This window comes from Arvicola amphibius, chromosome 11 (assembly GCF_903992535.2).
Source record: "Arvicola amphibius chromosome 11, mArvAmp1.2, whole genome shotgun sequence".
Taxonomy (NCBI): domain Eukaryota; kingdom Metazoa; phylum Chordata; class Mammalia; order Rodentia; family Cricetidae; genus Arvicola; species Arvicola amphibius.
The window spans coordinates 87,782,795-87,794,564 of record NC_052057.2 but is presented as its reverse complement, the minus strand read 5'-3'; the positions used below and the strand labels follow the sequence as shown (position 1 = coordinate 87,794,564).

Genomic DNA, 11,770 nt, shown 5'->3' with positions numbered 1-11,770 from the left:
CCCCTTCCTTTTATTCCTTCTGGGCTTGTTAGTTTTTGTTTGTTTTTAAGACTGGGCCTCACTACATAGCGCTCTCTCTCTCTCTCTCTCTCTCTCTCTCTCTCTCTCTCTCTCTCTGGCTTGCCTGAAACTTGACAGGTAACCCAGGCTGGCCTTGAACTCACTCCTTTAACTGCCAAGTGCTGGGATTAAAGGCCTGCACCACCATTCTCAGAGCTTGCTACGTCAACATGACCCAAACCTGTACACCCCAGAGAAAAGAGAATCTCAAAGGAGGAGCTGTCTCCATCAAATCGGCCTGTAGGCAAAAATGAGTGACGTGAAAGGGCCAGGTCCACTGTGGGCAGTGCCACCTTTGAGTGGGTGGGCCTGGGGTGTAGAAAACTGTAACCTGTAAGCTAAAAGAAACCCTTCCCCCACCAAAGTTGGTTTTGATCAGTGTTTAGTGTTTTATCACAGCAACAGAACACACTCTAACACCTTTCCTTCTTCCCTTTCTTGGTAGCTTTTGTCTACTTACCTGTACCTGCCTTGTAAGTGACCAGTCTCTCCTTTCCTTTCCTGCCTCCCTCTCTGCATCCATCCTCCTTCCTTCCTCCTTCTTTTCCTTTCTTCCCTCCTTCCAAACATGATTTCAGTATGTTACCCAGGCTAATCTTCATCTCTTGGCCTCAAGTGGTGTCTCTGTCTCAGCCTCCCAAGTAGTTGGAAATACCATAGGTACCTACCGTGGCACCTGGCTTGGGGATTTGTTATTTCTCATGGAAATAGCTCCAGCACCTACTTCTTAACCAACCCTTCTCCCCATCACACCTCTCTTTGTTTCAGTCCTGTGATTACAGCATCAGGTAATATTGGTTTGGATAGATTATTACTTATTTTATGATTTTTTAATTAACATTTTTGTGAGTGTACAAAATAATAGGTTTCATGGGACACTTTCATACATAAATATTACATGCTTACCTCATAGTCATCAATAATCACCCTCTCCTGTTTCCCTATCATCCTTTCTTGTTTGCACCTCTCCCTCCCATTGGTCCTCCTTGTTCATCCAAATAGTCCTTTTACTTTTGGGTTGTGTATATGTGTATGCATTTAACGTTAGATTCTAAAAATGAGTGAAAACACGCAATTTGTCTTTCTCAGTCAATTTGTCTCATTTTGTTCTATACAATGATCTCCAGTTCTATTCATTTTTCTGTAAATAACATGCTTTTTTTTCCTTATGCCAGAATAAAACTTCATTGTGTACGTACACCACACTTTTGTATTGATCCATCTGTTGGGTATCTAGGCTGTTCCACGTCTTGGGTATTGTGGAGAGTATTCAGGAATAAATATGACTGTGCAGTTGTCACTGTGGTGTTGACCTGGGACCTCTGGACATAGCACTCAGGAGCGGCATGGGTAGATCTTACAGTAGTTTTTATTTTTGTTTTCTGAGGCCTCTCCATGCTGATTTCCATAGTAGGTTGACTATATTCTCACTAGCCGTGGTCGAGACCTCTTCTCTACCCATCCTCATCAGAATTTGTTGTTTGCTTTCTTGATTGTGGTGCCATGAATTCTCAATGTAGTTTTTTTTTGTTGTTGTTGTTGTTTTGTTTTTTCAGGACAGGGTTTCCCTGTAGTTTCTAGAGCCTGTACTGGAACTAGCTGTTGTAGACCAGGCTGGCCTCGAACTCAAAGATCCGCCTGCCTCTGCCTCCCGAGTGCTGGGATTAAAGGCGTGCGCCACCACCGCCCGGCCTTCTCAATGTAGTTTTTATTTGCATTTTTCTGATGACTAAGGATGTTGAACATTTTTTTTCATCTATTGGTCATTTACTTGTACTTCCTTGCCCATTTAATTGGCTGCTATGTGTAATTTGTGTATAGGGTAGGTGGGTGGGTGTATACATGTGCACCAGTTTGCACCTGTGCAGAGGCCATGGTAGGACACCAGGTATCCTCTTTTGTCATTATCCACCTCATTCCTTCAAGCCAGGATCCTTTCCTGACCTTGGAACTTGTGGTTTCCAAGCAGGCTGGCAGTCGGCAAGCCTCAGTGATCCTCCTATCTCTGCCTGCCCCGCTCAGTGTTGGGGTCACAAGATTGCATGGAGACCACACTCGTTGTGTGGCTGCTGGGATTTTAACTCTGGTCCTCACACTTGTGTAGAAAGGGCCTTTGTTTGTTGAGTCAGCTCGTCTGCCGTTTCAAACAGTGTCTTGGAAACAGGGTCTTGGCAGGTAAGGGCGCCTACCACCACCAAGCCTGGCAGTTCACAGTCTCGGATTGCCCTCCTTCCACAGTCTCCCAAGAAGCCGGGGTTACAAGGGTACCGCCCTGTGCCTCACAACAGTATGTATTCTTTGTCAGAGAGATGCTTCGGCAATCCAGGAAATCAAGTGTCTTCCTTCCTCCCTGTCCTGGTTAGTTTTTTTAAAATCAACTTCACACAAACTAGAGTCATGCCAGAAGAGGGAACTTCAACCAAGGGATTGTCTGCATCCGACTGAACTGTGGGCATGTCTGTGGGCATTTTCTTGATTACAGATTGATGTTGGAAGGCCAAGCACACTGTGGGCAGTGCCACCACTAGATGGGTGGTCCAGAGTTGGATAAGGAAGATAGCTAAGCAGGCCAGAAGAATTGAACCAGTAACAACATTCCTCTATGGTTTCTGCCTCACTTCCTGCCTTGAGCCCTGCCCTGGCTTCCCTCAGTAATGGACTCTTACCTAGATATCTAAAGATGAAATCAGCCCTTTCCGTTCTAAGTTACATTTGACCAGTGTTTTTATCACAGCAGTGTAAAACTAGCCAGAATACTCCATCTATTTTTTTATTAACAGTAATGGAAATTGAATTCAAAGCTTTGTACATAGCAGGCAGGTGTTGCACCGCTGAGCTACACTCTTATGACGGGTCTTTCTTTTTTTTTTTTTTTTTGTTTTTTCGAGACAGGGTTTCTCTGCAGCTTTTTTAGAGCCTGTCCTGGACCTAGCTCTAGTAGACCAGGCTGGCCTCGAACTCACAGAGATCCGCCTGCTTCTGCCTCCCGAGTGCTGGGATTAAAGGCGTGCGCCACCACCGCCGGGCTATGACGGGTCTTTCTTTACATTGCTAGTTCTCTAATAATGACATGGAGACTGCTTATTAATTATGAAAACTTGGCCTTAGTTTATGCTTGTTGTGGGATATTTGTACAGTCTGAAAAAAATGTATTGCTGTGATTGGACTGCCCACAATGCAGGGTACATAAAAACTAAAGACACTGGCCACGGAATCCATCTTCCTAGCTTGTGTGTATTCCCTGACCACAACCGTCAACTTCTGTCCTTGGTAAAACCATCACACATGCTGTGTGTTCGCTGTTATGCTCTCATTTACTCTCACTTAAATCACTGAGATGGCAGCCTCATTGTTATAATTTTAAAAAAGGTGGGTGAGAAAGAAAGAGACGCCAGAGGACAGGGCTTGCATGGAAGGTTTATTGGAAAAGGAGAGAGAAGGGACAGAAAAGGGGACAGAGATGGGGCAGAGACCGGTCCCTGGGGACAAGAATGGTAAGAGAGAGAGAGGAAGGGTGGTGGGGAGGAGGGGAGGGGGTGAGAGGCGGTGGTCAAGACCCACTTTTTAAAAGGGAACATAGCGAATGTGCGCAGGAGGTGCTTAGTGGCTGCAGCTGAGGGTATCCTGTCAGGACCCCAAGGGCAGGCCAGTACAGATGCCTGAATACTAACACGATGTCTTAAATGTGTATGTGAGCATTTAAGCACCACTTTAAGCATGTAAGCATCCCTTGAGAGTGATGCTGTTTCAGCCTGTGGAGAAACTGGACCTGGGTATGTGTCACTATACCTGGCTTCTTTTTAGTCAACCCTCGATGTAATTGTAGATTCACGCAGAGTTGTAAAAACAGTGTTTATTATCCACGGCAACGTTTGCGCAGCTACAGTGGGATATCGAAAAGTGGAAGTGGTTCTAACGTCTGTTATCCAATTTCATGTGCAATGGGGATTTCTTAAAATTCATGTTCAAAATACCATTATTAAATTCTTTTTTTTTTTTTTTCGAGTCAGGGTTTCTCTGAGTAGCTTTGGAGCCTGTCTGGGGAACTAGCTCTGTAGACCAGGCTGACCTTGAACTCAAAGAAACATGCCTGCCTCTGCCTGCTGAATGCTGGGGTTAAAGGTGTGTGCGCCATGACCTGGCACATTACTAAATTCTTAAGATTGCTCATCTGATCTGTCAGGGCAAGAAATGGCCTTTTGTGGAGAAAACGAGGTTTTCTACTCTGCAAAATGGAACGCAGGATCAAAGGCTTTTACAATGCAGAATGATATGTCTTTATTTCATCAACAGAAATGGCGTCTAGACAAAATTCAGTTAACACTAGCAATTCAACTGAGTGATTTTTTTTTGCACAATAGTGTGTATTTACAACGAGTAAATGAAGTCTCAATTCATTAATCCATAGCAATGCTTTTCCCCAAAAAGGTAAAAATTCTTAGTTACAGAGAATAAGCATCAACAGCCATCTCAATATCTTTACAAGAAAAACCACAAGAAAAACCACAATCACTTAGGAAAAAATAAGGCCAAGCGTAAGAACTTGTACAATAAAATGATGCGTTGAATTAAGTTACATTAATCGCATAGAATCTGTGTAAAAAGTTATGTAGAAAAACACCTGATGTAACCTGTTACAGTCGTTGACCAGTTATGAGAGGTACGGAGGGTTATACAGGTAGATATGTGTGAAAACTGTCCGTATTGTTTGAGCTGGGGAGGAGGAGAGGAGGGGCTGCAGCCCCTTGCATACACTGAGAAGACCCTGTTTTGCATATGGCCTCTGGAGTTCGTAAGGCATATATCAGAGGTGCACTTGCATCAGACTGGTTCTGGAACAAATTCCCACAGGCCCTCTTGCCTTGAATGGCTCACCGTGTCTAATGAGTACCCGAAGCTCCCAAATGCATCTGCAATCTTCCTGATAAATTAATTACAAGTGCCAGGCTCTTGTGTCAGAGTGTGAATGGGCATCCCAGCATTGCCACAGCCAAAATACATGGTCAGGACCCAAGGGGAGGCCAACTCTTTGCCCCCAGAGACATGTTTGGTAGAAGATTTAGCACCCATCTGTAGGAAAACCCATTTTTGTCCAAGTCCCTTCACTTTTTCCTGATATATGTTTGATTATTCCCACGGGAGCGTTTGGCACTGAGTGTGAGTCTACCTGAAACGAGTGGTCTTGATACACTTCCATGAATAGCCATTGTTTTATCTGAGGTCAATAAACTGGAATGAAAATGAAAGCCAAGAGTTTATCCATCGCTTGATAGAGAAATGCATACACCATGCCACGACATCAAACCAAAGCTATAAAAGTTGGCCTCTGCAACCAAGTGGGTATTCTTCACAAAATGGCAGCATCATTTCATATTACAATTAAAATGCACTAATAATTCACTTGTTATAAATATGATCTCCCAGGGTGGAGTGTAGGAAAATACTATACAATTACTTTGCAAGTAATGTTTTTGCACCATCAGTTGAATAATTTACCTTTGATCTGCTACGACAAGTCTCTTCAATGTACAAGTACTATTTGCACACACTATTTATGCACAAATATATCCTATGCTACAGCATCAGTCTTTGACACTTGGGTCATGAGATGGCTCGGGCAGTATTATACATTTTGAACACAAAATAACTCCATGCACAGACTTCCTTTATGAATACCAACCCTACAAGGCATTTGCGGACTGACTCACCAGAAATGGAATCTGCAACAAAATCCTCAAGTAAATACAAACTCATGATACAACAAAGAGCTTTATTCTTTCAAAATAATCCTTTACTTTAGTCTGCTCTGTGTGTGTGTGTGTGTGTGTGTGTGTGTGTGTGTGTGTGTGTGTGGTGGGGGTGTTGAGGAGGGAGAGAGAGAGGTCTGAGGAGAAACCTTGATTCTTGCTCTCGTCTAGATCTGAGAGTCCCCCTCCATTGTCGGCAACAGCGGAGCAGTTTGGAGTCATCGATCAACAGCTCCTGGTTTAAGTGGGCCACCAGAAATATGCAATCAAGGACAGACTTGAAGCTTTACAGACTGACTCATTTGGGAGGACTCTGTGATTCCATTGGCTGCAGAGCAGCCCCTGGGGCAAGACTGGGCAATTTCTGAAAAGGTTTATACTTTCAAACCTTTGTATGCTTCATCTTTTCTTCTTTAGTGGCAAACCCTAAGCTATTAGAGCACAAGTGGAGGCTTCAGCCAGTCCTCCACGCCCTGGAGCTCCTTCCAGGAGAAGGGGCAGTTAGTACACTAGTCACTAGCCATCTTAAACCTTTGTTGGGAAAAGGATTACATCCAGAATTATAGTGCATGTTAAGAAGCAGCATACCTTGAGAGAGATAGCAAATAAATTACTTGTATGACATAAAAAATAACGTTTTTCTACTGCAGCATCACCCCTGACGCCTGAGTCATTGTTAGGGAACCTGGGAGAGAAGTAGCAGGATGGCCTAGTAACTTCGCCAACTTTTAAAAGAATTTTTTTTTATAACTGCTTTGTTCCAGAATCAGGAAGTCATGAAGTTTCGACCTTATTCAAGGCACCCCCAGATAACGCAGAGAAACAAACACACACGGCAAAGCACACACCTGCCTACAGCCTGGGCAACCTGACAGGGACAAAGGCTGCTCCAAGGAAGGGCTGCATCTGGGAAGGATTCTGTCAGTCTTAGCGTCACCTGTGCCAGCCCTGGACCTTCACATTCACCCCTCAGCCTCAGGGAAACCCAACCAGGCTGTCACTGTGACCCTCCTATACAGCCTGTGATTGGAGTGTCCTATGTCTTTGAAAGAAAAGACCTACAAACATGCAACTAAATGTCCCCTTAATATGCAAACACTCTCCTCTGTTCTTGTCCCTTCTCTTTTCTATAGAGAGAACAAGACTGACTGAGGGATCCCAGGGAAGGACAGATTGGGGGTTTCTGAATTCTACTTGAAGAATTTAGATTCTGGTCCCCAGTGAGCCTTCCCTTTGAGTCAACCCAGGTACAATTTTGATAAGCAATGGTTTGGAACAGTAACGGACAGATATGTCCCATGAGCAATTACACACAGTCAGCTGCCATTCCTGGTGGGTACTGAATGAGATCATTTGTTAAAAATACCAACGTAATAGCCGTTTTAAAAACTAGTTCCCATGGCAGAGATTGGGTGGAAGAAGAAGGGAAAAAATGACGGAGAAGGAGAAGAGAGCTGGGTTAGGGCAGAGAGAAATCAGGAGACCTGACCCCCAGCCTCCACCCTAGGAACAACCACCACACAGGGCTGAGCTACTGGTGACACAGAAACTTGGGGTAAACTGTGGAATGTGGCACAGGAGCTGGGATAGCACAAAACAAGCTGAGAGGCTGTTCTGCGCTGCTGATGGCCCGAGCAGAAAACAAGCCTTTGCGTTTATCTTTAGAAGAGGTCACTTCAAAAGGCAATCAGAGAGTTAAGAGAAAAAAAAAAATACTGTCTGCTGACTCCTGCATGGTCATAGGCAGCTGTGGGCATCACGTGATTCACATTAGGTTAAATGCCAGCTTTACCAGCTTTTCACCAAGGCCGGCCTCCTGGTGAAGTAGGGAACCGTTGGACTAGACCAAGAAATGCCAACGGTGTAATGAGGATGGCAGTTCCAGCCCAGCTGTATGAAAATCTGTACACACACACACACACACACACACACACTCGAAACTCAGAGGCAGGTTTTCAAAATGGACCTATTTTAAAAGCAGTCATTTCCTCCTTAAATTCTACTGCATGAACCAACAACTTCTGGCATTCGTACATATCTAAACATTTAGCACTACTACTGGTACAGAAAGAAGCTAAAAATACTAGAACATATGTTGCTAGGGTTTTACCTTTGCCTACTAGCCATACACCAACTTTCCCTTTCGCATGCAGCTTTAATATTGTCCAAGAACAATGGCACAGATGAGGAAACAAAGTCAACCAACTGTCTACCCCCTACGACCCTCTACCCCTATCCCAACATCAGTTTTCTGGACAACTTCGCACAGCTGGAGCGGTCTCCAGGCTACGGAGCGAGAGAAGAAAGAGACCACTGGGAGGAGGGAGCTGACGCCTCCTTGGAGCACGCATTCCATAAACATGGCTTGGGCCAGGATACCTTAGTGCCAAGGAAGCTGCTCTCTAGGTTTGCAAGCCAACTAATTTTTAGCAAGGGAAGCAGACTGTTATCTGGGGGAGGAAAAGGTGTGTGTGGAGGAGAGGGTTTTGGAGGTGGGCAGAGGGCTCCTAGGGGTGTCTGTTCAATGCCTTGAATGAAGCGGACTTTCAGACAGGGGACGGGCTGTGGGGGGAGACAAAACCCTCATGGTACAGGGAGCATTCGAAGAACAAAAGGAAAAGGGCGCCTTAGCCTCTGCCCGCGTGGATCTCAGGCTCGATGCTGCCGTGTTCTTTCCTACTCTTGCTGAGCTCAGTTAACTCAGGGGGCCGAGGCTATGATTCAAATACCCTCAGGTCTGGGCAGGAAAGCAGGGAGGCTGGCTGGTTAGCTGTGCCCCTCAGAGAAGGGGACATTTCTGAGCACACACGCATGTGGAGGCCAGAACAAAATGCCGACACGAACGGGATTCCTCCCTGGGTAAGGAAGCGGGTCTCCCTTGGCTTTCTCGTCACCTCTGCCTGTGGATTCTCCCACGCCACAGGATCCTGTTCTTTTGATATCAGTCCAGTGAGCCATCCACATTCTCTCCCCACGTAGGAACTGAACATCCAGTGTCAGCGCTGATTTCTCTGCACTTCAGCTTTTTTTTACTTAGGGAAGGCGGGGAGTAAGTGAGCTACAAAAATAGTCAAGCAGATTGATGTCTACACATCCTAGGATGGGTTCATTATTTGGCAAGATTGTTTTTTTCCTACATAATTATCACCTGAGAGCTTTTTAAATTAGCTAAAACGTTTTACTTTTTAACTAAAAGCAAAGAATATACAATATACTTGAGTTAGACTGAAGCTACAACTTCATTTAAGAAAATAGGTTTGACTCAAAACTCAGTGCAAGTGGCAAAGTTGGCCATTGCTGTACAGTATCTGTAACAACAAGAGAGAACACAAGGAGAAAAGAACAGACCCACGATGCTCACGAGACACCATTCGGTGGTGTCGGAACCAAACCCACAAAAGTAAAAGGTCTGAGATTAAACCTTGAGAAAAAGCTTCCAACATTGAATTTTGTCTGTAAATAAGTACAGATTGAAACTGAACTGTGAAGCAAGAAAAATGACCGTGTTGACCGTTACAAAACCAGTTCTGGCGTCAGAGACAAAAGAGGAATGTTGGAACCTGTTTTTTGTAAATGATAAACGAAGTTTCCAGTTTTAGGATGAGAAAATTGAGGCATGCAGGACTTTTGCATATGGATATATATTTCATATATATTATATATAATATGTACAGTATAGCTATAAAACTTTGATGTGTATAGAAGCTGTCTTCAATGAAAAAAATTGAACATTCAGAAGAAATTCCTGAGATAGGGTTTGTGACATGGGCCACTGAGAAAAAAAATCCGTGGTTGGGTCTTAGAGGTGTAGTCTATCCCTGTGAAGTCTGCAATGAACCCACAGACAGGCAGTGTCCGCACTGCTGTCTTCCTTGCCGGAGCAAGGGGTAGCACCATTGTGAAGGTAACCGGCACTCCTGCTTACGGAGAGGAGGGAATACTTCGGAACAGTATTGCTAAGACTGCTGTAGTGTGCACCAGATTCGCTCTTGGTCCTTCAAGACACAGATGAACAGCGCCACTGGCTGGCAGAGGAACGCCTGACCGGAGAGGTGTGAGGACTGGGCTGACGGTACCGGCTAGGCGTAATCTTTCCTGGGCTGTTCGTCTGTTGTACACTTCTCAGTCATTTCCTGGCAGAAGTCCACGGTCACGGACTGGCTCCTGGCTTCTAGAGGAGGTCCTCTTTCCGAGAAGGTCCCAGGGTCAGTGCCTTCCAATCTCCTCCCAGAGGTACAATTCTCAGAGGTGTTGCTGGGCACCCAGGGGAGCCCAGGTGCAGTTGCCCCTGGCTCCAGGCAGCAGGGTACGTTGCCTCCTACTGCACACTGGGAGGGTGCAAGGCTCTGCTCGACCGCCAAAGGAGGGGGGTTAACACTGGCTCCGGGGAGATCCATGGGTACGAGGACAGGGCAGTATCGGTGCAGGGCCTGGATCTGCTCTGGGCTCTGGATGTCTCGGCAGACCTCCTGTGACAGGCAGGAGAAGTTGTCCAGAAGCTCCCCCATGCACGCTTTCAGCTGGTTCCTTTCTGACAACAGCTTCTCTTTTTCACACACCTGGGAGGAAGAAACGAGAAGGCCTGATCAAGCCCGCGCAAGAGGACACACCGTCTCATTTCAGAGGGTTCTCAAACCTTTGTTTTGGCACCCTGTATTGTAAACCTAACTTCACATTGTCCAGGGACTGTGGTTTTCGCACACTTCTGCCTCATGTCACAGCTGAGCGGCTAGCGGCCTTACCACTTGGGCACTGACACCCACACCTCCCCAGTGTGGTGTCTCTCCCTCTGTGGCCCAGGAAGCAACAGGCCGAGTCACCACCAACATTCTGCTCTCCTGGAGTTTGGAGTTTGTAGGGAACTGACTGGAAAACTCTTGATTCCAAATCTTAGAGTCGAAAAATCTTCCCCTAATGTGTTAGGTTACTATTTTTGTGGGGGTAAAAGTCAACTAACTGTTTGATATTTTGAAAAAGATAGGAAAAAAAACAAAACAAAAGAGAAAAAAATAAAAACAAAAAACCAAACCAAACCAAGCCAAAACAAAACAAAACAAAAAAAAAATCCAGCAGCGGCCAGGGGTCAAGGGAGGGAGGGAGATGTGGCGCATGGTGGGTTTTAGGCCCGTGAATCTACTCCATACACCATGGCACTGACTGCACCCTGTGCAAACCCATATAGTGCACAATAGTGAGTGTGAACTCTGAAGTAAAGCAGGGTGTTAGATGAACATGGTATGTGAACGTAGGCTCGTCCTTTGCAACAAACGTTCTGCTCTTGTTGGGAGTGTCCAGAGTCAGGGACATTTGGGAACCCCAGATACTGCGTTTAGTTTTGCTAGGAGTCTAAAACTACTACGAAGAAGAAAGTCTAGTTACAGAAAAACAAGCAAGCAAACAAGACTGCTTATCAGCGACTTTGTATGGTGGACCTGACCAGCAGACTCCCCAGCCTCTATAGCTCAGCAGACTGGAGACAGCACATCCTCTGTAGGACACTGGGAACCATGCGCTGAATCTTGAGCAGGGATCATCCCTGGGTACTGGATGGAGGGGCGGGGACAGAAATGTGGAGTCTGTGCTCTAATATACTAGCCCAAGGTTCTAAGATGTTTCTCCTGTTAAACAAAATTCCACATATGCTCCTGGATTTCTTACACTTGTCACCCCCTGAGAGATGAGTTTAGCCCCAAAGAGGAGACAAATTCAAGTTTTACCATCAATATTTGTGTGAGGAAGCGTGGAGAGGGTTCATGACACTCACACATTATAGTGATATCTATCTATCTATCTATCTATCTATCTATCTTATTATATATATGTATGTATATATATAATATATACAGCCCAAGAAACAGGGTGTCCGTAGCCGTGTGGGGAGAGTGGTAGCCAGCCCTCTGCAAGTCTTGCGGGAAAGCCGAGGCAAGGATGGGAGGAGAAGTGAGGGAGAGAGGAGCAGGTCC

At 45.4% G+C, this 11,770-nt stretch overlaps 1 protein-coding gene across 2 annotated transcripts in view; it reads right to left on the bottom strand.

The window, feature by feature from the left end:
• Positions 1-4,313: 4,313 nt before the first annotated feature.
• Bach2 (BTB domain and CNC homolog 2) overlaps positions 4,314-11,770 on the bottom strand; it is a 335,006-nt gene continuing 327,549 nt past the window's right edge. For both annotated transcript variants that reach the window (XM_038347946.1, XM_038347948.1), the window contains exon 7: positions 4,314-10,366. In XM_038347946.1, the coding sequence (XP_038203874.1) occupies positions 9,887-10,366 (480 nt within the window). In that variant the 3' untranslated portion in view covers positions 4,314-9,886. The remainder of the gene's footprint in view (positions 10,367-11,770) is intronic.